Source organism: Lissotriton vulgaris, unplaced genomic scaffold (assembly GCF_964263255.1).
Source record: "Lissotriton vulgaris unplaced genomic scaffold, aLisVul1.2 SCAFFOLD_1587, whole genome shotgun sequence".
NCBI lineage: Eukaryota > Metazoa > Chordata > Amphibia > Caudata > Salamandridae > Lissotriton > Lissotriton vulgaris.
In genome coordinates, this window is record NW_028255807.1 from 374,288 (window position 1) to 401,251 (window position 26,964).

Here is a 26,964-nt window from a genome sequence, read left to right on the forward strand (position 1 = left end):
GAGCTGGTCCTATTTCCAGGGTGTCCTGGGATGCATTGGGCTGGGGCTTGGGGTGGGGCTGGAGCTATTACAGTGGATACCTCTGTTCTACAAGGACCCAATTGCTAGAGTGTGACCGGGTAGAGACATCTCACCATCTTTTGGGGTACACTGAGTAACCAGACAGGGCTGCCTACTCTCACCTCTCCGATTCGCTCAGGTGCCACTTGCTGACTGTTTTTCGGGGGTGGAGCCCACACTGGTGCATACACTGTGGCGTGATGTGGGAGATTATCTCACTTTATGCAGATGATGCGTATAATTTATTAGAGACCTTGGGCGGGACTTGCAAGAAGTGATGGGGTCCTTGGATAATTTTGGGCCAGCCTTGGTCCTGTGCCTGAGTTGGATTGAGTCCTGCCTATTTCCCCCTCAGGGTATTCCTGAAAACCGACACAGGTACCCGCTCTAGTGCAGACTCTTATGGCAGTTTGTCAGCTTCTGCTACTTTGGAGTAAACATCTGTCTCAAGGAACGTGACCTGATACTGTAATCTTGGTAAGGTGTTTGCTGAAGCACAACGCTCTCAGACGTTTTGCACCTCTGCTTCTCTTCCCAGTATTTATTCTGCAAATTAGCCAACAATCTTGGCTCAGGAGCTTGGACCGAGGCAGGTAACACCATGCTTGGAGAGCTCTGACCATACACTCTTAATGCCCTTCCCGGACCTGCGAACCGATTTGAATTACTTGAAGGGACATTTCTGACTTCTAATGTGCTGGTGGCAGCTGTTGGGGCGACCTGGGGAGCAGATTGTGCCAACAGTCTGTCTCTAGTGCTGCAGATGCTATTGGAGCAAGGCCCCAAGAGGCATGCGATTACACTGCTCTACATCAGTTTGCTTGCCTTGCGAGTACCCCCGACCTTCAGGTATTTGAAGACCAGTAGGTGCCGTCAATTAGGTGTGAGCAACCTGATAAACAATGGGAGCAGATGTTGGGTGTGTCTGGGGAACCCCCCCCCCCCCCGAAATATACATAATTCAGTTACGTTTACCAGTCGTACCTGACAGTATTTCACTTACACCGCATATTGCTGGAACTCATCAAAATGCCCATACGATGAAGCAGATTTTTATCATATGGTCGGGGATTGCCCATAAATTGCACGGTTATTTGGGGGAGGCACTCATGCACTGGCCGAGGTACTGGACCACGCCGTGCAATGCGATCCGTTCCTGTGCCTATTGGGCCTGTTCCAGCAGATACATACGAATTAGTATGTAGCTTGCTGTCTTTACTTAACTTCTATGCTCGTAAAGGTCAGAATAGCTGCAGTAAAGAAATCGGCTAGCGTGCCTCCATTGTTCCTTTGGTTGAGCGATCTCAAATGGGATGCAGCTGAGGTAGCAACCTGGAGGACCCTTTCAGTCACGTGGTAACGCTGCCGTCCTTGGATGCTTGGGTTGAACAGCTGGCTAAGCTGTCAATCAATCAATCAATCAATCATCGCATTTATATAGCGCACTACTTAACCAGAGGGTCTCAAGGCGCTGCTGTTGGCCAAGACCGAAGAAAGCCCCCCTCGAGGAACTACCACCACTCCTAAACCAGGGCATTCTTGAGAGAGGGAGACAGATACATCCACAGAGGATTTCAGCATTCCCATGGCTCCAAGAATCAAGATGTGAGGCTCATGACCTCTGCAGGCCCCTCCCATCCTTCACTCTTCCCCCGACCTGAACGCTACTGCATGTGCTGTCAAAATGGACTGAATTTATCAGCTGTCTGACACCAAGTACTTGTTGATTTCCTTCACTAATTTGTTAATTTGAGTTCCAAATCAAGACCATGGAAGATTGCCATATTGATACGGATTGTGTTTCTTTTAGGAACATTTAGGCATTACAACAGCACCGCTGGGACGCAGGCTGCACTAAGAGATAAACACCAGAGGGCATTCTAACAAAGTGTCAGAGTAACTCCATTGATCTCCTAAAACCTCTGCTTATTTTAGAAATTAGACCTTAATTAAAAGACATCTTAGGCCAGATTTAAGTTTTAGAAATGCTTAAAATCCACTCATTCTCTGATCTAATTGTACCAAGCACTATTGTCTGTTGCAAAGAGACTTACAAGAATAAACCATGAACTTCAAGCCAATCAGTTGGACATATTCTAGTAAATAGACAAAACAACACACCTCCCCTACCCACTCTGATTTGAAGGTATATTATGATTATGCTGGGGCTAGGAACACCACATTTTCACCCCATCTTTAGTCGGTGTGATCATCTGATAGAGATCTCTAGCCGCAAATTCCTTAACTTAGAATATCCCCATGCGTCAGACTGGATCCAGACATTTTTTGCAGCAGCACCTCATTCACGTCAGTTTCCTTCTTTTCCGCGTGCAACGTGGATCCAGAGTGAGCGGTTTCTCTGGCCTGTTTTCAGGCCTCCTTTACGATGCTTCGCGCCAGGAACAGTGTGTGATGCCTTCGGGCTTTAAAACTTGTAATTCCTGTTTGTGGCATATGTCCGCGAAGGACCCCCATCTTATTTGCATGTGGTGTCTGGGCGAGCACCATGACTCCATGAACTGGGAAGCCTGCCAACACCTGAAGCCGAAGTCTCGGCTGGAGCGCTGTTTGAAGCTTCTCTCGGCACAGCTGTTCCGGTCGGAGTCGTCTCGTCCCCTGGCCTCTTCATCGCTGGCAGGTCCCTCTACTGTCCGGTTCCGCCATCGATCGCCCTCTGGGGCCGTCACACGTCACTTGGTAAGTCGAGACGCTTGTCGCCAAGGTCTTCGACCTCCGGGGGCGTGGCTTAAGCGCCGACCGGGATGGTTGTGTGAGCTTGAAGCTCCGCGCCGAGTCCCAACTAATATCCTGGAAACTTGCCCTTTAGTGCCCTAGAAGGAACGTTCCTGCTGTGTGGGGTGCTGTAAAGCCGGAGGGGAGAGTTTGGAACCCAGCGGGCACTTGATTGCGGCGTGTGGCTCGGACCTCGGAGCCCAGAGGCGCTGGACGGCAAACAAAGGGAATATGGCGGTGATCGACGATCAGAGGGACTAAGAGCTATGGCCTGGCTCTGCGCCGATCCACCGGAGGCTGCTTAGCGGAGTGAGCGGAGTGAGCGGAGCGGGGACTGGACGGGGACTGAAGGCGGTGAGGAACGGCGGGGCTCTGGGCACCCCGCAGCTCGAGGAGTACGGCACCCCTCCCGCTCCCACGCTCACCGACGAGAGAGCTTGGAGGAGAACGGGCTGCTCCTGGGCGGCGGCACAGGCATCTGGTGGTGGCCTTTTGCCCTAAGGACAGATCGGACTACACAGAAGGGGGCCTGTCCTAGTGAGATCGACCGCCCTGCGTGGGGCGCAGTGGAGAGGTGGCGGCTTGCACGACGGGCCCGAGAGCGAGATTGGACCTGGGTCCCTCCGGTCCCTGTGGCCCCGTATGAGCGACTGGAGCTAGTGGGGTCGTCCTGGGTGCCCCGAAATCGGCGGCGGGCGCTGCCTGCCTCGGAGCCTGCATAGCGAGGGGACTGGGCGGCCGAGGAGAGTGAGCCGAGTCAGCAGACCTGGTGTCTGCAGTGTGCTGGACTGAACAGCGGGAGTGACCGGCCCTGACCAACGCCCGCCCACCCTTCTGGCGGGGAGCTGAGGGTTTGCTACCCTGGTTGGGCTGAATGCTGATGGCCCCGGGCAGCTCCCGGCCATAGACTGGCGAAACTGATCTGTGAGTGGAAGGGCGCCCAGGAGTGCTGTAGGGACTTGTTGGGACTGTGATTGTGGGGGCCAGACACACGACTAGGTGACACAGAGAGGTCTGGGACCGTGAGGCCTGTACTGGGCGCACGGAGGACTGGTGTGGCCCTCAGCGGCGGCCCGAGTGCTCCGCGTGTTGCGATCAAGATGGCTGCTCTGGGCGAGGTACCAATTGCGCAGCCGAGGCGAGACGATGCGGCCGCTCTGACCCAGGATGGCGGCACTGGCGCCCCGCCGGAAGCCTCAACGCAGGAACAACGACTGCACCAGCGCCTTGACGCCATCCTAGAGGCGATCACTGCGACAAAGGACTCTCTGCACAAGGACATTGAGCAGGTAGCCACGGGGCTGGGGCTACTGAGAGCCGACCACGCCAAGCTCTCGGATCGAGTGAAATCGAATGAACAGCTGCTCCAGGACCTGAAACCGGCGGTGGTGACGGCGGAGCATAAATTGACGGATATCCTTGGCCGTCTGGCGACTCTGGAGCGACGTGCGGAGGATGCGGAAAGTCGTAACCGGAGAAACAATGTGAGGGTAGTAGGTCTTCCAGAAAAAATTGAAAAGGGGGACGCTGTATCCTACATGGAGGACTGGTTCAAGACGGTGGTGGCGCCGGAGGGGTTGTCTCCCTTCTTCTCCCTGGAACGAGCGCATAGGGTTCCCGCCAGGCCGCCCCTGGAGGGCCGACCACCTCGGCCGATGGTGGTCAAATTGCTGCACTATAAAGACCGCGATCTGTTGATACAGAGGGCGCGATCCCAGGGCCCCTTCCAAGTGGACAATAGTAGAGTCACAGTCTTTCCGGATTACACTCAGGAAGTCCAGAAAAGCAGAGCGTCCTTCTTGTCAGTCAAAAAGGAACTGAGGGAGGAGGGGATCCAATACTCTTTGCTCTTTCCTGCGAAACTGAGAGTGATCATTGACGACAGGACCCACTTCTTTCAGACTCCTGATGAGGCTTGGTCGTGGCTTGAACTGTATCGTGCAGGGACTGATCGTGCACACAAAAGCGGGAGGGAGCGGCAGAAACCTGTACGGATCAGAAAATCACAGCGCATCCGCTCCCGGAACAAGCTCCAAAAGACCGAGCGGGAGGCGCAAATGGCGGCGGACAGGAGGGGAGCGCTGGCTGCAACGGCGACCATCACAGGATCGCAACAGGAGAGGGCGTCCGGTGCGTCGGAATCGGAGGAGGAAGGGGAGAAGTCCGGAGGCGACGACTCAGACACGGGAAGTGTGAAGGGACCGGCGGTCACACCGCAAACCTCGGACGGTTTGTTTAATGAGTGAGGCTTGAGAACGCTGGATTATCCTGAGGTGTCTACTGGTACAAACTCTCCGGACATTTGTTGGACTACCAGGTACGGGGCTGTACTAGCACTATGGGACTGCAGGCGTAGGGTTGGGGCTCCGCCTACGCCGGATCGGCGCTCCATCGACCTCTTGAGGCCCTTAAGGCCTTCTGTGGTGACGACCACAGGTTAGAATAATGTGTGGGGTGTTGGTGGTTTGGAACGGGGCTGAAGCTGGGTTACTAGGTCCTGTCCTGGGGAGAGGGGTTTGGGGTGTTGTTTGGGGTGTTTTGAGGGGGGTACACAACTGCTGCAGTGCGGGGGATAATTGTTGGCTAGTGCCATTGTGCAGAAAGGTACACCATGGGGACGTTACCTAGTTTGAAATGTGTCACATGGAATGTCCGAGGTCTTCGTACAATGGTGAAACGTCATAAGGTGCATGCCTACCTGGTGAGGCGGGGGGTACAGATTGCAATGCTTCAGGAAACCCATTTATCCAAGACCGAGTGCGGGGCTTTACAGAAGAGGTGGCGAGGTCAGGTATTTGGCACGACATACTCAGCATTCGCCAGAGGGGTGCTAATTTGGGTGAGGGCGGGCACGCCGTTCCAAATGACGAGCCAACGAATTGATCCTGAGGGCAGATATGTAGCGGTTGAGGGGCGACTTTGTGGCAGAGAGGTGGTTCTATGCAATATTTATGCCCCCAATTCCGATCAGGCCCACTTCTTTGAGGGTTTATCAAGCTCGCTGGCCTATTTCTTGGCGGGCCCTCTCTTACTGGCAGGAGATTTTAACTCAATCACAGATGTGCAGCTGGATAGGTCACATCCGCCATTGGTCGATTCCCCGGTGCGCAGGCTAGCAACCCAAAGGAGGGAATGGCAGGAGAGGTGGGGACTGATAGATGTGTGGAGGGTACAACATCCTGAGATCAGGGATTACTCTTACTTTTCCACGCTTCATGACTTGCATGTTCGACTGGACTCTGTGCTATGCGGCGGCCCCCTGGCGGCTGTGGTGACCCAGTCTGAATATTTAACTAGAACCATTTCGGATCATAACCCTTTACTGATCTCTATGCAGTGGCAGCAGGCGAGATCGGCGGTTCCATCATGGCGACTGCGGCCTGATACATTGGAAGATCTGGTGTTTAGCGACACGGTTCGACAGGGCATTGACTGTTATTTTGAAGACAATGGAGGCTCGGCCTCGACCAGATCAGTGGAGTGGGATGCAATGAAAGTGGTGGTGAGAGGAGTATGCATGGGCAGATTTTCGAATGCGAGAAAAGCAGTGCTGAATGACCTTGCGAAAGCAGAAGAGGTGTTGAGAGGGCTGGAACGACGAAGGCCTGAGCGGCCAGACTTACAGGAACAACTGATGCAGGCTAAAGAAATGGTGGCGACTGAGACGGAGCGGCTGCGGTGCTATGATTATAAGTCATATGTTACTAAGGTGCATGAGGAGCGTGATAAAGTGGGTACGCTCTTGGCCAAACTAGCTGATCCGGAGCCTAGGGGGTGCCTGGTCATGAGTATACGAAAGGAAGATGGAGATGTGGTTTATTCTCAATCAGCAGTCCTGGCGCGCTTTCAATCCTATTATACGGGACTGTATGAAAGCCACCTGGAGGCTGAGGTCTCGGAGATAGGCGAGTACCTGGATCCGATTCCGCTGCCGGTGTTGGATAGCGAGGAAGCGACAGAATTGGGAGGGCCCATAACATTGGCTGAGATAAGGGGGGCAATTAAACATATGGCGCGAAACAAAACCCCGGGGGTGGACGGGCTGCCTATAGAATTTTATGCCAAATTTGTTGATATACTGGCACCTAGATTGTTGGTGGTGTACTCGGAGGCGAAACAGAGGGGGTGCTTGCCTGCATCAATGAGGGAGGCACTGGTGGTGCCACTGCTGAAGCCGGGCAGAGATGCGTTGGACGTGACATCTTACCGCCCATTGTCCATGTTGACGGTGGACTATAAGATTCTGAGTCGCATCTTGGCAGCCAGGTTGATGCCGCACATGACTACATTGGTACACAGGGATCAGGCGGGATTTATCCCGACTAGGAACACTTCGATGAACATACGTCGTCTGATCCGCATTATGGATGGTGCCGGGGCGTCGGATCTTGACCCTGTGGTATTGGCGGTTGATATCGAAAAGGCTTTTGATAGCCTTGAGTGGGAATACCTGGATGGAGTACTGTTGAAATTTGGGATAGGCGAAGGCTTTCGGAGGTGGACGAGGGTGCTTTACTCGTCGGCGAATTTGCAAAAACAACAGGTGATGGACCGAATGAGGATCAATGTCACACATTCAACCCAGTCAAAAGATCTGGGTCCTAATCCATCGTTTTTTTGCACTCCACACCACCCTGGGTTAGACAATGGCGATATGCAAATCAGCTCTGACCCTGTGCCCCATGGGAACAGTCCAGTCCGAACTACAAAAGCCATGTCCTTCCCAGAACGGAATCAAGCATCCGAGGACCGGACCGGTTTCGAGGTAACACCTCTCATCAGCCCGGCTAGCTTGACTCCAGTGGTGTGGAGTGCCTGGGACCCACGTCTGGGCATCCCCAGTACACTTATAGCGAGTTTGCAAAAACAACAGGTGATGGACCGAATGAGGATCAATGTCACACATTCAACCCAGTCAAAAGATCTGGGTCCTAATCCATCGTTTTTTTGCACTCCACACCACCCTGGGTTAGACAATGGCGATATGCAAATCAGCTCTGACCCTGTGCCCCATGGGAACAGTCCAGTCCGAACTACAAAAGCCATGTCCTTCCCAGAACGGAATCAAGCATCCGAGGACCGGACCGGTTTCGAGGTAACACCTCTCATCAGCCCGGCTAGCTTGACTCCAGTGGTGTGGAGTGCCTGGGACCCACGTCTGGGCATCCCCAGTACACTTATAGCGAGTTTGCAAAAACAACAGGTGATGGACCGAATGAGGATCAATGTCACACATTCAACCCAGTCAAAAGATCTGGGTCCTAATCCATCGTTTTTTTGCACTCCACACCACACCCTGGGTTAGACAATGGCGATATGCAAATCAGCTCTGACCCTGTGCCCCATGGAACAGTCCAGTCCGAACTACAAAAGCCATGTCCTTCCCAGAACGGAATCAAGCATCCGAGGACCGGACCGGTTTCGAGGTAACACCTCTCATCAGCCCGGCTAGCTTGACTCCAGTGGTGTGGAGTGCCTGGGACCCACGTCTGGGCATCCCCAGTACACTTATAGCGAGTTTGCAAAAACAACAGGTGATGGACCGAATGAGGATCAATGTCACACATTCAACCCAGTCAAAAGATCTGGGTCCTAATCCATCGTTTTTTTGCACTCCACACCACCCTGGGTTAGACAATGGCGATATGCAAATCAGCTCTGACCCTGTGCCCCATGGGAACAGTCCAGTCCGAACTACAAAAGCCATGTCCTTCCCAGAACGGAATCAAGCATCCGAGGACCGGACCGGTTTCGAGGTAACACCTCTCATCAGCCCGGCTAGCTTGACTCCAGTGGTGTGGAGTACCTGGGACCCACGTCTGGGCATCCCCAGTACACTTATAGCGAGTTTGCAAAAACAACAGGTGATGGACCGAATGAGGATCAATGTCACACATTCAACCCAGTCAAAAGATCTGGGTCCTAATCCATCGTTTTTTTGCACTCCACACCACCCTGGGTTAGACAATGGCGATATGCAAATCAGCTCTGACCCTGTGCCCCATGGGAACAGTCCAGTCCGAACTACAAAAGCCATGTCCTTCCCAGAACGGAATCAAGCATCCGAGGACCGGACCGGTTTCGAGGTAACACCTCTCATCAGCCCGGCTAGCTTGACTCCAGTGGTGTGGAGTGCCTGGGACCCACGTCTGGGCATCCCCAGTACACTTATAGCGAGTTTGCAAAAACAACAGGTGATGGACCGAATGAGGATCAATGTCACACATTCAACCCAGTCAAAAGATCTGGGTCCTAATCCATCGTTTTTTTGCACTCCACACCACCCTGGGTTAGACAATGGCGATATGCAAATCAGCTCTGACCCTGTGCCCCATGGGAACAGTCCAGTCCGAACTACAAAAGCCATGTCCTTCCCAGAACGGAATCAAGCATCCGAGGACCGGACCGGTTTCGAGGTAACACCTCTCATCAGCCCGGCTAGCTTGACTCCAGTGGTGTGGAGTGCCTGGGACCCACGTCTGGGCATCCCCAGTACACTTATAGCGAGTTTGCAAAAACAACAGGTGATGGACCGAATGAGGATCAATGTCACACATTCAACCCAGTCAAAAGATCTGGGTCCTAATCCATCGTTTTTTTGCACTCCACACCACCCTGGGTTAGACAATGGCGATATGCAAATCAGCTCTGACCCTGTGCCCCATGGGAACAGTCCAGTCCGAACTACAAAAGCCATGTCCTTCCCAGAACGGAATCAAGCATCCGAGGACCGGACCGGTTTCGAGGTAACACCTCTCATCAGCCCGGCTAGCTTGACTCCAGTGGTGTGGAGTGCCTGGGACCCACGTCTGGGCATCCCCAGTACACTTATAGCGAGTTTGCAAAAACGTCAGGCGAAGGCGCGAGTACGGCTGGGGCCTATTGTATCTTCAGCATACCCAGTGTGTAGGGGGACGAGGCAGGGTTGCTCGTTATCCCCTCTGCTGTTCGCTTTAGCAGTGGAGCCGTTGGCGGCACAGGCACGGTTGGGCACCATGTACAATGGGATAGCGCAAGGCCCGGAGTCGCATTATATCTCACTATACGCCGATGATCTGTTATTGTATCTAGCGGATCCAATGCAATCACTAGAGGGGGCAGTGGATATGCTGGGTAGGTTTGGGCAGCTATCAGGCCTCCGGGTGAATTGGACCAAGACCTGTGTGTTTCCATTGCGGAAGGGCGCGCCCAGTCCGCCGCTGACGAGAGAGGTGGTGTGGGAGCCCTTCTGTTTCACCTATTTGGGGGTGCGCATTTATCATGAGGCTGTGGATCTCTTGGAAGGGAACGTGGAGCGGTGTATTCGGGCGCTGAAGGGCTGCATGGATTTCTGGGCCTCCCTTCCGTTGTCGGTATTGGGACGGGTGGCATTGTTGAAGATGGTGGCACTCCCGCGGCTGCTTTACTATTTCCGGACGCTACCGATATGGATCCCGCAGAAGATTTTTAAAGATCTGAAGACATTGGTGACTGGCTTCCTTTGGGGCCATGGGCGGCGCAGGGTCGCGTTGAGTACTCTGACTAGACCTAAGCCTGAGGGAGGGTTGGCCGTTCCTGACTTTGAATTATACTACCTGGCGGCGCAACTCCAGGTGTTGACACAAAATGTCGCCAGAGTATTCAGGGGCCTTGAGCGTGATCGGGAGCTCGGCATCCAGAGGGGTGTTTTGTCATATATAATAATGCAACAGAAACTGGACATGAGGGAGCTCACGATAGAAGAAAGAACGCTTAAATTGTGTTGGCACAGGAGCTTGAAAAGAGCAAAAAGAGACCGTCCGTACGCGCCGGAGATACCGCTAGGAATGCTGACCGCGCTGCCTCATGGAGGCGATTGGTCTCAACTGTTGGGGTGGGAGGAGCTGGGCCTGCAGGTAGTGGGGGATCTGTATGTTGATGGGACATTAGTCCCCTATCGGACGCTGCAGGATCAATTTGGCCTACCGGATGGGACTTTCCTGCTGCACGCAGCTGTGGTGGCAGCGATGCAGCGATATTGGAGGAAAGGGTTGGAAGAACCGGAAGTGACCATGGCATGTCAATATGTGGTGATGGCGGCGGGCACTGTTAAGGCGGTGTCTTGTCTCCATACTAGAATGCTGAGTGAGGGACTGGCGCCACTACTGGCATTGAAGTCGCGGTGGGAGGTCAGCGTAGGCAAGCCCATACCGGACACGGTTTGGAGCCAAGTGTTACGACGGACGTGGAAGGGAACGAGGAATGCGCGATTTCAACTGGTGCATTTTTTCATTATCCATAGGGCATACATGACACCGGAGAGAGTGAAACGGTATTTCCAAGTGCCCGATGCCGTGTGCCCGAGATGCTTGACACCCGAGGTAGATTTGGATCATATGCTATGGAATTGCCCGAAGTTAGGAGCGTACTGGCCGGCAGTGGGGAACTCCTGAATGCAGTAACGGATAGGGAGGTAGACTTTGATATGGCAGCGTGTCTGCTCCTCTGGTTCCCTCATACCAAGAAGACAAAAGTTACTAGTAAATTTATAGACCTGGGAATCATGCTGGCTCAAAGAGAGATAACTTGGCACTGGAAATCTAAGGAAGGTCCGTCAGTGAGGAGATGGATGAGTGAATTGTTGAAGTGGTCAGGCTGCGAAAGTGTTATCAGAATGCGGCAGGCCACTAGGACTGGCCATGAGAAGTGCTTGGAGTTGGCGAGGGCGTGGGAGATGGTGGTCCAGGCATTGCGTGACTATGTGGCGGAAGATGAAGAGGAGGAGATGTGATAGTTGAGTTCCATGTGGATTGCACGAAGGTGAATGGATCCTATGGGGGATGTACTCTGGTGTTTGCAAGGTTTGTCAGTACCCGAATCAGCAGCAGTTGTGGGGGGGGGGGGGGGGGGGGGGGCGTTCTTGAAAGGGTAGTTAGGCACCGCGGCGTAGTTAAGAAGAAACAACTGGACCTGTTAGGATGTGGACGAGAACTGAAGAACGTACCCAGGGAGTATTCTGGGTTCTGATGGTGCAAGGGGGGGGAGGGCGTTAGGGGGGTAAAAGCAGATACAACATGATGTGACCGACCGAGTACCCGAGCAGGGCATACACTGAGGCAGCTTCTGGAGAACAGTGCTCTTGGCGCGCCGCCCAGCCTCCGGATGTGGGCTGAATGGCTGTGTAGAGTATTTGCTTCATTTTCAACTGTGATGTCATAAGTGTAATGGTTGGCCTAATTTTGATGACTTGTCTCTAATTCTGCAATAAAAACAAATTTAAAAAAAAAAAAAAAAAAAAAAAAAAGGTCTTCGACCTCCCTTTCTTCTGTTGTCAGGGGTGCTGGTTCCCATAACACTCCGGACGTGTACTCCCGATGGTCACCCCCCTCTATCCGCCCTTTCTGGCTGTGGGGGCAACTCGGTCCCCAATGGAGGCATATGGCGCGGCTTTGCATCTCCCAATTCCTGGGGTGTCCTCTGGGCCTCCGCTTGTTGTGGGATCCCCAACGGACTCGCAGGCTGGTTCGCCCCCCATCGCCAATTGAGCCTTTGACCCCAGGAACGTCGGAGATGTAGTGTCGTAAGGCGTGCCCCGGTTGGGTCCCTCTCTACGACCCACTGGGCCTCTGCTGGGCTCCCTGTGGCATCGCAGGTGGCTGCCTGTGCTCATATTTCTGCCTTGAGCACACCCCGGGTTCCCGGGCTGGCGGCTGCCTCTCCAGGACCGGGGTCAACGCCGTTCCAGCGCTGTAGGCTCGCCTTCCCCGCTCCCCCTCCACTTCTTTCTCCGGAGTCAGAGCATGTCATGGATGAGGCAGTGTCTGCGCCGTAGGTTTGCCTCCCTAGCTCCGGAGCCTTCTCCTTCCTCGGAAGGGGAGCTTGTCGTAGTTTCAGTGCCAGACAGCGCCGACTCGACCCCGGATACAGACGAGTCTGCTAATGACTATAGGCTACAGACTTTCATGGTTGCAGTTGTGGCCACCTGAAGCCTTTGCCACTTTGTAGTATGAATGTCAATATGCAAGGCTTTATAACAAAACTCGGATAAGAGTTAATTGGTATTAGTATTTTTAAAACTGGTTATAGGCTGGAATTTTTTTAATAGTGGAACTACAAAGCCTTCTTTGCGTATAGCAGCCAAAAATACTGCAGAAATTGAAGGTTTATGCAGTAAAGATGTTGTGGCATATTCACTCACAATCTAAGCCAGTGTTGCTTATAATGCAGAGTCTGTCATCTTTGGCTCGGACAGAAGACCATAGATGAAGAAATCATTCCCTGGACAGAGGCAAAAGACTGGTTACTTTCTTCCTGTTTGGGGGTTGTCTGCATAGGATATGGTTCGCTTTGTGGCATATGGCAGTGACTATCCATATGGCAGCGACTAGTGTCCGTGCTTTTGAATTTGGCACCAACGTCTATGAGAGAACATTTTGATGTTTACAACAGACGGCATTCATATTTATTGAACCTGGGGGATGTGGCAATCAAGCCATCTTCCAAGAAGGGGCGTATGTAGTGTGCCCACTTATGCACCTCCATGCCCGATCTAGAAACGTTAACTTTTCTTTCTGTGCCTAAAACACATGTACGGTACAGGTAATGCAGTTTTATTTATTCAACATATGCTCATGAAGTCAAACGTTTGTATTGGCACTGCCAAGATCTCTATTCTATGTGTTCCAGTTCTGTATGCTGTTGTTGGCATGAGCACAGTAAAGTGTGTAAAAGGCTGTGTGGCCAAAAACATCATGAATTCTATTTATTGTTTTTTAGCAAATTGTTAATGGCATTTCCCCTCAATCTCAATCAAACTGTTTAGATTAAATTGATTCTTCGAATTGGTATTCTATGAATGATTTTTTAACAAAAAAACAGCCTATTGATGTTTAATATTTGGTACTTTACAAGTAATTTAGGTATTCAGTATTGTTGCTAGATGTCAGTAATACTGCGTAAAGGTCAACAATTTGTTGTCTGTCTACATTTTCAGGTGGCTTCGTCTCTGCATTAGAGCCAAGTGGGAAGAGGCAATTCCATTAGCTCTGCAAATGGCCACAGAACAAGGCAGAATGAAGTTTACTCGGCCTCTGTTTAAGTAAGTGCACAAAGAATGTTAGCTTTTTAGTTTTGTTTTTTTAAATGATTGAATCCAGGATATGCAAACGAATTGTATTTATTTTGTATACCAACAATATAAATGATATTACATGAATGTGTTGTGCCTCCTTATGCCTTGTGGGTGGATTTCTCTCCATACGAGGGAGTGTATTGACTGAGGTAATTTAAATATTTTGAATCCCAACTTTTTAAAATAATTCGTGCCTCCTGTCACTTCCTGTCTAGCATGCAAAAGCAATGTATTGTGTTTGCGTTCCCACTGTATAAAGGAATGTGGGAAAATATAGCATATATTGCAGATTGACCAGTAACGTGAACATTGCTGCACAGCTCTTCCTTCGTTTTCACTATTCTTATTCCCGGAGGATGTACCAAAATGGTGGGGAGTTTACACCGAAAACGAGAAATGTAGACCCAAAGGCTTTAAACACTGTGTTAATTGAAACGTGGGCGACTTTCCTCTATTATATATTTGTGTGACGGAAATTGATAGAGTAAGTACAAGGCTTTCTAGCGCACCTTTGTAAGAATGAATGATTGTCCATGTAGCAACATTGAAAATCTCAAGCAGGGCATCTTAGCAACTGGCCATTCTAGTAGTGAGACATCCATGGCATACTGGTGATGCACCTCTTTCTGGTTGCTGTTAAGTTATGGAAATATTAATTCAAATGCTCAGACTCAACAGGTATGACGAAGAGTTTTCCAGTTGTTGAACAGCAGCACATTATACAGGTGGCACAACGTAATGCTCCTGAAGCCGAGATGATGGCCTTTATCCTGGGATGACTCCAGCGAATCAAAGCAAATGGAAGAAGGGTGGAAAAGTGGTCACCAGTTGCTTATTGTTGGAAGTGGGGGTAGTTATCACTTACCCCCCCCCCCCCCCCCCCCCCCCCCATTCTGGAGGCGAGAGTCGCCGACCCCTTGCTTCAATGTTAGGCTAAGTAAGGACACCGTCTGAGATAGCCCTGCTTGAACCCCTTAGTAGCTTGGTACGATCAGCCAGGCTTATTTCCAAGGCACAAGTGTACCGTATGTGCAACCACCCTCACAGCAACCCAATGATGTCACCACAAATAGACTCCACACAAGTTTTTATATAATGAGTATAATTTTTATATACGAAATTATACAATATGACCACACGATACACATTCAACATATAAGAATGGATAGTATTCTTTCCGGTGGGATGGTAGGTTCTAATCCCAACCACCGCTTCTAACAAACAGTTAAGCTCACTTCTAACCGTTTCCAAAAGGTTAGGTCAGTCGTATTGCTAGAATCACACATGATGCAAAAGAAAACAAAAACTGCCATGCATAACACCTTAGCTGCGTGTAAACATTCCTCCCCAGTGCTGCGCTGTCCATTGGAACCAGAGCTGAATGGACGTCCAATGGTCGTGCGCAGCACTGGGGAGGTAGCGCTGCTGACGACCGTTGGCCGTCAGCAGCACTTAAGGGGTTAACGATATTCTCTGGTACTGTGCAACTGAGAAACCATGCCATACGTAGTGCCACAGTCTGGTACTTTGCAATAGAAGGAATAATGCAATGTGCATCACTACCAGCATGCCCTGTACCAGGAAGAAAAAAAGCAATGCATCACGCTACAGTTCTGTACTCTGAAATGAAGAAATAATGCACTGTGCCACGTTATAATCCGATACTGTGCAATGAAGAAATAATGCAATGCACCACGTTACAATCAGGTAATCTGCAAGGGAAAAACAACGCAGGGCGTAGCCCACCTAGCATGTAGTTTGTCAGGCACAAATGAGTTCAGGGGTCATATGACTGTTCGCTAGCAGCAATAATGCAAAGTGTAATACGACAGTTTTAGGTGCTCCGTTAACAGTGGCCCCCGTATGGATCAAAGATGACACAAAAGTACTGCTTCCCTCTCCCGCCCCAGTACTGCCACTCCTTGGGTCAGCACGGGCAGAGATCCGAGCCAAAGCAACAGGCTTGCGCAGCTGACAGAAGCGAGAGGCCGATAGTGTCCCTCCGGGCCCGCACCCCACCCCAGGTGGCGATCCACGTTACCTGGGGTGGGCACAACCCCACTCTCCTCTCAGACTTCAGCAACTTGGACCTTGATCCAGAACTCCATTACGGGGTGCGGCGGACTCTGGCCGGCATCTCAGCTCCTCTGGGGTTGCCGGGCTGCTACTGTTTTACTTCGAGGGCCCGATGACTTGGCCCTCCTTCCGTAGGTCTCGGTCAACACCGAGATCCGCCCTCCGCACTGTGGAGACTTTACTTTCAAATTCGGTGCACACCCTACCCAGGCACTCCTCACCAGCGCCTCAGTATGCCCCTCGACACCCACACTGCGCGTCCGAGACTCGCCTCTTCTCTGGTACCCTTGACGACCCGGGGCTCTTCACCAATGCCCCGCTTGCACCTCGACACGCACCTGCACGTCCGAGTCTCTCCTCTTCACCCGGTGCACACGATGTCCATGCTCTCTTCACCAAAGCCCTGACTGTACCACGAGATGCACGCTGCGCGTCCGAGTCTCACCTCTTCTCCCTGTGCACATAATGACCAGGCGCTCCTCACCAACGCCCTGGCTGCACCACAACACGCACTCCACGCGTCCGAGACTCACTTCTTCCTTCGGTGCACGCGATGTCCAGGCGCTCCAGGACACGCACGTCCTAGTCTCACTTATTTCTCCCGGTGCACACAATGACCAGGCGCTCCTCACCAACGCCCTGGATGCACCACGACACGCTCTTTGCGGGTCTGAGACTCACTTCTTCTTTTGATGCACACAACGACCAGGCGCTCCTCACCAACGCCCTGGATGCACCACGACACGCACTTTGCGGGTCTGAGACTCACTTCTTCTTTTGATGCACACGACTAGGCGCTCCTCACCAACGCCATGGCCTGCGCTATGAAACGCACCCAGCGCCTCAGAGTCTCACTTCGTTTCCCCGTGCACACAACAAGCAGGTGCTTCTCACGAACGCCTTGGCCCGTCCCACGACACGCACCCAGCGCGTCCACGACTCGGCTCACGCCTGCGCGCCTACGAGCACAAGGCACAACTTATGAAAGTCACAAGCTGCAAAAGCACGCCCACACTGTGCTGCTTGGGACTTCTCCGGAAACTTTTATGATCCTGTATTTCCAAACAGGGATTCAGGTCACCTCGGGCCCTTGGGGTTACAAGACACAGCACAAAGCAGTCTTCTTCAAGCAGGGGGCCCCAGCGCCTCCAAGCACAGTCCCAACAGCCTCTCCCTTAGTTAGAACAGCAAACTGCCGACCAGCCCCAGATCACGAAGCAAGGGTTGGTCTTTCCACAGCAGTCTCTTCAGTTGCTCTTCCTTTAGCAGAGGTTCCTCTTGACCACAGAATAGGTCTAAGCCTTTTCAGTCTCTATCGATATCTGTTTCATTTCAACGTTCAGGAGTTTCAGCTCTCATAGTTATACCCTTTACTGTCTTTGAAGTTTGTTTGTGCTCAGGGGTCCCTAACCCCTCCCTAAATCAGTTCTGGGTGTCTCCCTCCCAGTGTCGCCTCTCTCCCTTTAATACTGGGGGTCTGGATCCTTAATCACTCAGCAGGAGATGGGTCCATTGGTTTATAGCACCAGCCCAGGCATTTTCAGCTCCCAGGCTTCTCCTCTCCCCTACTCTCCAGATGCAGGGCAGCCTGGTGCCATCTCAATCCCTCCCTGGGTCAAGACCTCTCCCAGCTCCTCTCACCTTCCAGATCCAGACAGTCAATCCACATTTTAGCAAAGACACACAGAAATGCTTGAAGCACAAAACTCAGCCACTTTCTAAAAGAGTGGTTTCTGAACACACTGTGACTAAACCACCTTCACAGAAAGATGTATTATGATACTTTGAGTTCATACATACTAAACTTCACCTCTCCATTAGAAACTGACCGGAAACTAGGCTAACAAACACAACACCAGCCTCCCCCATTCTGTCCAATGGGCAGGATGGACTTTCAGCAGTGAAAAACTAAATGGAGTGTTTTTCACTGTCAGGACATAACACACCCTAGTAAATGTCCTGCCTTTTACCTACACTGCACCCTGCCATGGAATTATCCGGGACCTACTACAGGGGTGTCCAATGTGTGTGAAAGGGAAAGTCAGGCCTGACAAGTGGTTGCACTTGTCAGGACAACATGTTAACTTGGAATTCTGCGCACATTTCCTACACTGAAGGCCTGAGTTCCCTTCTCTGCGCACCCTTGCATTACTAGCCCTGGCACACACAGTGCCACAGTGCACATCAGTAGGGACTTTACTAGTACGGCAAACATACCAATCATGGCCAACCAATCACCATTACATTTTACATAAGGAACACTTGTACTTTGACACTGATCAGCAGTGGCAAATTACCCCAAACATCTAAATTGTCAACTCTGTCAGGAAAACGGTCTAAGGGGGAAGTAAAAAGTTTAGGGAACTTTAGCCAAAAAGGCCAAGTCCTACGCTTATTGATTGGATTTCCAAGGTGCCCACACTGCTGGGTAGTTCGATTTTGGAGGAGGGTGGTATGGATGATCTTCTAGAGGAGACAATACACTGAAGAGGCATATTGTAAGGTAATCCATTAACAGTTAGTCTGAAGCAAGGAAGACTAGTAGAGTGATTCTAAACGTAAGATTGTCATCTTTGTAGGGGTTGCAGAGCGTGGAGCATTGGTGTGTGGGGATTGACTCCTTAACCGCATCGCTGCAGCGGCTTTTTCTGCTGTGTGCGGCTTTTTTCAAATTACCGCGTTACATGACGAGCTCAGCTCGTCATCAGCATACGAGCGCCGTAGCTGATGACGAGCTGAGCTCGTCATCAGCATCGAAGGGGTTAACATGCACAATTTATCATTTTAGAGAATGGCAGCAGGTTCTTGGAGGCTAAACCTATGTATTTGGTTGTTTGATATTTTCTGACGATGCTAAATAAAGTAATACGAGTCGGGAAGTGTGGAGCTTAATGCATAAGAGTGCTTGAACAGCTGATTTTTCCTTAATAGATGACCATTAAAAAGATTTCCTCTGCCTTGATGTGGTTAGTGTTCTTTAGTTTGAAGATTAGGCTAGGAAGTTTCGAGGTTTCTATCTTTTTTACCAGTAGCTTTTCAGTTACCTTCCTTTATAATAGTGTTGAAGTAGTTGAGTCTGGAAAAATCACCACGTGAACAATTGCAGATCTTTACTTTGAGAAGGATATGTAAAGTTCCCTAAAGGACATTTTGAAAGTAGAGTACTCTTGACCACACCATTGACATGGACACAAACAAAAGATTACCATTGAATAGGATTTTCAAATTTGAATCTTCAGATTTGAGGATTGTGGGATGTTTATAAAATGCAACTATTAGAACCAGCAAGCCTTGGGATTCTAGGGACCTGCGAGGAGGAGAAGGTCCACTTTTGATACCCTGATGCACAGCATTAGTCTTGGTTTCCGGGCTTTAGTCCCTTTTGGCAGAACCTTCCTGATAACGACACACTCTGAGATCCTGATCTTCAGCGCCAAAGAGGGTGCGTTATCTCAGTGAATCGGCTTAGACCACTTTCTTTCAGTCACAACAATGACGTAGTCTTGGTGTTGTGGGGGCACACAGCCTTGCAGTTACTTCCTGCTCTTCCTCAGGGGCAGGAAAACCTTCACTCCTTTATAACAAATGTATATTAGGGTAACTGGTTCCAAAGATCATTTGAAATAGAGATGGTACTCTGAGGAATATGCTGGTATGCAAGGCAGAGGGCTCTCCCTCCCCCTTTTGTGATTGGCTCCTTGTTGAGTTATTGGACTGACCAGCTCAATGGGGTGCACCTGTGCTAAGTGGAACAGAAACCCGAGAAGCATTGCAAGAACCCCAAAGATATAGTGTTGCATTCTTCTGAAGAAGGACAAATATCCTGAAATGTGTCCAGAGATGCACAGCATGCATTGGCTGCACCAACAATGGTGAATACTGAAGACTCAAAGTGGTTATCATGCACTGTATTTACCACAATGCATCTGGTCGAATGGTGGGCTGCTCTGCCAGGCAGTGTGCTCCCTCCCAACTTTTATGATTGGCACCTTGTGGAGATGTGAGGTGGTCTAGGATGCACCTGCACTTTGCGAGTGGTATAGAAACCAGAGAAGACGGCAAGCAGCATTGCCAGCACCCCCACATTTAAATTGTTAGACAAGTATCCTGAAACGCGTGTCTAGAGATGCACAGAACTGGCTGCACCAACAACCATGAATACTAAAGACTTTCAACTAATGTGAGTGGTATAATGCACTGCATTTTTCCAAAGTGCATCTGGTATGCCAGGCGGTGTGCCCCCCTCCCCATTTGGTTGAATTATTGTGTGTTCTTCAATTGACCACATCAGAAAATGAGTCCGTTATTCACCGTGCGTAGCTCCTCACTTTGGAATTCAGATGGACTTTATCTCAACAAATTTCATATGGGCGAATGCATTCTTTGCCTCGAAATAGAAGAGAAGTTAATTCAAAAGGGATTCTTGATCTTAGAAAATTCGAGAGTTGTGAAAAAATAGGGATCAAAATGATGATTCGTTTATATTTTCTCAAGTATAAGTAAGAGATTGCTTTGATGCCCATCACTTCTTAGGAGATGCAAACTTTCACATCTTGTGTGGTCATTCATGCAGCAAATGCTGCTTTTATTATTTGATCCAAGCCTTGCCTTTTTGTCTTAATAACGCTTCACTGGTTTTGAACAAATGGGTGATCATGTTGCCTTTTATACTAAGCGACTGAAGGTACGTTTCATTATTTGGGTTGTGGCTGCTGTAGTCTGTGAGTGCAGTTAAGGATTTACACACAGCTGTGCTAGTCAATCTCTATTGCTATCAGTAATCATGAAGAACGTATGAGTGATATTAAGACCTAGATCCGCAGCTTATCTGTCATGAATACTCATCCGTAGAAAACCTGCCACCACCACAGACACATCCTGCAACTTGGAAGTCCGATCTGTGGGTTAGATGCACAAAGCAACCTTGCATATGCAAGAACAACTTCTAAGCGTTGAGTGAGCTGCATCAATCTACTTCAGTTCAGAAAGGAAATTTGTTTAAAGATAATTTGGAATGAACATTGACACTCTGCTCCAAAAACTCATTTAGTAATGCACCAAGCAAGCAGTGGTCAACAAGTATGCTCTGTGCCTCATGGAGAAGATGCCCTTTAGCATGAACCAAGTGCAGCTCCAAATCTTTTACTCTTAAGACCTTCACAGTTGTCAAAGTACATTTTGTTAATTTTGTCAAATTAGCACGAATAGTCCTTTAAAGCTTTACCCGATTTTTACTTCTCCCAACAATGAGGAATTGACCACCATACACCCCTTCTAGGGCCATCGAATGGTCATTAGCCGGTTGATGAGTCACACTTGCATCTTATTTTAAGAGACTGATTTTCAGCCCTGATGTTGGCACTATTAAATTTCACCAGGCCCTCGTTTGAGCAACTGGCAAAATATGTCGATACATTTTTTTGCAGTTCCTGGGTTCGAAATTGTGAATCTGATTTAGTATTTTTTCCAGGTCAGAATACCTTAAAAGATCACAAAGGCGTTCTTTATTTTCAAGAGTATTCAAGGTTGACAATTAAGAGCTTGATCTAGAGTTTGGTGGACAGGTACTTTGTCGCAAACATGACGGGTACATTGTTTACCTTATTAAAAGTGCCTTATTTCCTTTTGCACTTGTTTTAGGCCGACTCAATAGCCTTCATGTTTGTGATGGTCTTCCGTGAGAGAGACTGTATTAAAATAAGGATCTTTTGGAAGCGCAGATCACTTACTTCCATAATGGACTTAACACACTTGTTTACTTGTGGGAGAGTATTTCAAGAGTCTCAAGGTGTGAGTGGTGTCATTATTATGTGGCAATTTAGTTTCAGGCTAGCTTTTCCATTCTTAGTATGTACTCGGTGCTACCAGCATTATTGCAGCATTTATATGGACATGGTGTTCTGATTTTGACAGATGCTGCCAATCCAGTTCGGTACACCGGCAGAGCAGACAGGCCCGTCCACTAACAATTAACTGAACTTAGCAATTTGGCCTTGATCCAGCTGGGTAGGAGAGCCGGCAGACATACGTCACTTAATGAAAGCTCTGTAATTATGTATTTACATAATTTTGTCAGCAGGATTACATTTATTGTAGAATGTGGTGGACTTTTTGGAAGTGGCTTGTTACGAGACGGCCAAGAATGCTCCAGTACTTGATATCACCGTCTGCTAACTCCTAACCTGTCATCATGGTTCTTCATTCAGAAAGGTAACAAGAACTGGCAAAGCCAATAGATTTCCCGAAGCAAGAGCGATTGGCTTTTCCAGTGTGTTTTAGTCATGATGTACATCAGCCTGGCTGAAGGTTAGTGGAGTGTCATGCAACCACGGCCCATGCAGGTAAGGGCGGTGGGGGTGATTTTGACAGACAACCACAAAGGAAAATGAAATAAATAATTATTTTCCCTCATGGTAGTCTGTCAAAACGCTCCCACAGCGAACCCAACGCCCTACCGCTCTTACCTGCACGGGCCGCAGCTGTTGTCATAGACCAGAATGGAGTAGAGGCGCGTAGAGTGGGGTAGGGTGGCTGAGAGGAGTAGCGACGTAGAACGGAGTGGCGTAAAGTGGAGTGGAACAGTACGTACTGAAGTGGCATAGAGTGACAGTCTGCTCCACTGTATGCCACTTCATTCTATAGCACTCTACAGTGTGGACAAGTGTGGCATAGGATAAATTGGCAGAGAGTGCAGCGGCATAGAATTCGCAAATCGGAGTGGCGTGGCATAGAGTAGTGTCATGGAGCAGTGTGTTAAGTGGAGTTGCATACAGTGGAGTGGGGTAGAGTGAAGTGGCATGGAGTAGAGCATCATGGAGTGTCATAGCGTAGAGTGGTGCAAGGTCTCCGTGCAGAGTGGCATAGAGTTGTTTTTTTTTTGTGTTGTAGAGTGGAAAATGCATGATGTGGTAGCACGCTGCCATTGCAGAAAACACATTTTCAATTGAAATGACTATAACATTTACACAGACATATAGTTTTACTGATTAAACTGTGCAGCGCTCAAACGATAATATATGGAAATCCGCATCACAGTGTATTGATTTGTTTAGATCCTATTAAAATATTTGTTTCCACCACATTTCAGATGTACCAAAAAGTGCTTTATTTGTGCTTTTCTGATTCTGATATATTCTGAAATATATGTGCAGTACATTAAGTTATTTACATTTATAGTGTGCCTCAAAAAAATAACATGCTTCAGCTTCCTACGTTCCCATACACAGATGGATGGTGAAAAATCCTCTCACATTGTAATAAAAAAAGAAAACTAAACACTAAGGTCCCAAGGAGACAAAGCCTAACATTTGCTATATTACTCAATCGCTTCTGAACTCCAGAATGGTCATTTTGGGGGTGTTTCAGCACCCCTACTTGTAGTGCCTATTAAATTGGACAGAAATTGAGGGAAGGATTGTTTAAATTATGCTATTAGTAAAGAGCACTGTCTACGAGCTTGTTCATAAACATTTGAATTGAGTTTTCCGAAGTACAGAAAAACGTGTACCAATCTTGCTTTTCTAATGAAACCTGTCCCATATATTGCCTAGTCTTTGGAGGCTGCCATCTTGCCCATGAATGAATTCAATGAACACTTGCTACAGATTGGGGGGCTATGGTGATTGAATTGCAGAGGTCAATCACACCTACAGCAGACACGAATGAAACAGCAGAGGTCACCTCAGCGCCACGTGGACACTCCAATCCCGCTAGTGCGGCGTCATAAAAAGGGGGTTGCCTCACGCAATCTGTGCATATCTCGCGGACACAGGTAGTTTTTAAGTGCTGCACATGCAGTCATTGTTACATCTCAGGGCCTTGGGTCACAGGCAGTTCTCCCCTTCCTGTAGTCGAGTTATTTTGTCCTCATTATGTTGTACCCAATTATCACTGTTCAATACAATATTGCACACACTACTTCACAGCAATAAGTAGTGCTTGGTCTACACATCTGCCCACACTGCTCAAGCGTTTCCCAACCGTAGATACCATCGCTATACCATAACCACTATGGTACACTATTGGAATTGTTATCAGAGACACCTAAATGGTTTACTGCAATGTTCTCGCTTGGCAGTTGTGGTTTTTTGACATGTTGTACTGGAATGGTAAAATACAAATGTCAAAGAGATTAAAAAAAATATGAATTCAATGAATGAGCATCCTTGAGTACAATAGGGGTTTGTACAGGTCTGAGGGAGAGGAGAGCAATGTACCAGCATTCATTCATTCTTGCACGCTGCTCTCTCCGTCCTACACCAGTCCCTCACGTTACTTCGAGGTATGTTTGAAGAGACTATTTACCCGTGATTTTGATTGAACGAGGTGCGGTCGGTGTCAATGAACCTTGAAAAGGCGGGTTTGGCAAGAAATCTGTTGGAATGTAATATTTGCAGTGCTATCACTTCAGAGTGGAAATAGTTAGTCACTTTTCATTACATTGCTTTTCATGGACTGTGCCACGATTTAAGATTGTCTGCTCTTGATTCAGTGTAATGTGTATAGTCTTGTCTTGATTTGTCTGCCTTGATGACTGGAGGTGATACGTGTGTTTTGTTTCACTACAATTATTTTTGCAAGCTCAGCCTTAATCCCTTCCAGATGTAGGATGGCTTACGCGTAAAATATTGCCATTTAGTTGTAGGCGTGTATTTAGGGAATTGTGTTAGCCAAGCTACAGATTCAACTAAGAGTGTACTGCATTTTACATACGTTAAATTAAGTGGTCGGTTACATGTCTTTGCTCGCTAGTAAGTCGCAGATTATGACTCCTTCTTCGAGCTCTTTGTGTTTCCTTCCATTAATGTTGTGTGGCGTCTTTGTTTCCTTACAGGGACCTCTATAACTTCGAAAAGGCCCGCGCACAAGCGGTCAGCACGTATCTGAAGCACAGGCCCTTCATGCACCCAGTGACGGCCATGCTTGTGGGCAAGGATCTAATGGTGGATCCCGCACACTGAGCTGCTTTTTAAGGGACAAGATGGCGCCAACGAATGAAGTTCCGTTGTGTAATGTTGATTTCTTACACCTGCAAGACTCCTCACTTTCTTCAGCACTACTACTACTAATATTGTTTGTCAAATGTACAAGCTGACATTGTGTAATGTACATTAACATCCGATTAATACAAATATGGGAACTGTGTAACTGTGGTCTTAAATAGCAGACCTGAAGAGAGCTTTTGTACCCTGTTAACAGTATGTTATTATCCTGCCTTTATTTATAATACAGCTCCGATACACACTTTTATATATACATTGCACAGGCGTACGTTGAGACAAGCGTTTAAAATAAGTTAAACTGACAGAAACCTGATATTAAATGCAGTGGTGCCCCAAAGTTATGCTTTGCCTGTTGTGCATTTGTGCACCCGAGGTGACCTGCAACATTGGAAAAACTCCTCAATTTATGTCAATTTCTTAGATGAGTGGCATCAGCGTTGTGATTTTAATCATGCATTTTGTAAACTGTTGTGATATTTATCAATTTATAAGTCATTAATGAAGTAGTGGTTTTAATGCAAACTTTAAAGATTAAAAAAAACTTCTGGCACCTTTTATAACCGAATGAAATTCCTTCAGCTCTATGGATTAACTCAATCATTTTTTAAAGGTGAGTTTCTCAGTTTGAGCGTTTACTTTTCAATAGGGAATATGCCATCATAGGTAAAAATAGAAGTTCATTATTGAAGCAGTATTAGTACATAAGTTTATGGGCCTGATTCAAAAGGTGATTTAGGAACTCAAACCCCAAATTACGGGATTTGCAACTACTAAATCACTTTTCCTGATTTAACAACTTCATTTTACAATTTTGCAGAATTATTCCAATAGACAAAATGTGTTGAAACAAATACCGAAGCACAATTTGAAAGGGGCATGTTATGTGCATTAATTCCAAACCGAGTCAGTCAGGTATGTTTCAATGGTTTGCAACCATAATTTCAATCACAAACCATTGAAATGTTACTGGCTCCCAAGGTGGGGTGGCAACTGACTTGGGAAGGGGTCCCTTTTGGATGCTTCTTAGGGATGGGCAGAGGTAAACAAACCACTGCTTACTCGCACTGATTTCGTTCAAAACTGAAAACATTTTTGTTTTTAAAGCTGAACGGGTTACTTTAAGGCATTCTGGCCCTTTTAAAACAAGCAATGGCAGAGACAATATGTCTGGCTTTGTCCTGCAGCCTTTTGGCAATTCTTCTTTTGTCTTACCATGGTTTTCGCAAAACTTTGTTCGGGAAGCTGGCAGGTGCTCTTCAATCTTTAAAAAAAACACACACAAACAAAAAAAAATTGACTAAAGGCAAAAAGAAAAAGTCTTTGAAAGAAAACACACATTACCAAAATACTGATGGGAACTACTCTGTGGGTGAATATGCTCCTTCTGAAATGGCAGCATGCCGTAACTTATAGTGAAGTCAGCCAATTACAGAGGGGTCGCAAGTTGCCCCTTGATGCATGCTCAAGTGGGTTAGTGAAAAATGTGAATGCACAATCACAAACAAATGGTAAAAGTGTGGTAGAAAACTCTAGAAGTAACTATTTCATACATCTAATTTAGTAAAGTCAAAAGGTCTTGGATAACACAGACCTAAAAAAAAAATCCATCCTTCTGCCATTGACTGCCAGTTTTTGCCTTAAAGAAAGGAGCAAAGGGATCGGATGGGAAAGAAAGAAAGGCGGAAAGGTGTGGGAAAGAAAGGAGAAAAGAAGTAAAGGAATGGGAAAGAAAGGAGGAAAAGGGATGGGAAAGGTAAAGGGCAAGAATTAAAAATATGGAAAGAAAGGGATGGAGTAGGCGGTAAGAAAACAGGAAGGTAAGCAAGAAAAGAGACAAAGAAAGGACAGACTAAAGAAGGAGAAAGAACATGAAAAGCAGGAAGGAAAGAATGTAATAGAGAAGGCAAGAGAGAAATATGGCAAGAAAGAAGGAAATGCATTTAAAGTGTTCACAAGTGCTGCAAATTAGATACAAAAAAGGCTGGTTTTCTTCCCTGGCAAAGT

At 48.3% G+C, this 26,964-nt stretch overlaps 1 protein-coding gene across 2 annotated transcripts in view; it reads left to right on the forward strand.

The window, feature by feature from the left end:
* LTA4H (leukotriene A4 hydrolase) overlaps window positions 1-25,515 on the forward strand; it is a 260,821-nt gene extending 235,306 nt beyond the window's left edge. For both annotated transcript variants that reach the window (XM_086952056.1, XM_086952055.1), the window contains 2 exons: window positions 13,745-13,849; window positions 24,792-25,515. In XM_086952056.1, coding sequence (XP_086808182.1) covers window positions 13,745-13,849; window positions 24,792-24,918 — 232 coding nt within the window. In that variant the 3' untranslated portion in view covers window positions 24,919-25,515. The remainder of the gene's footprint in view (window positions 1-13,744; window positions 13,850-24,791) is intronic.
* Window positions 25,516-26,964: the final 1,449 nt, after the last annotated feature.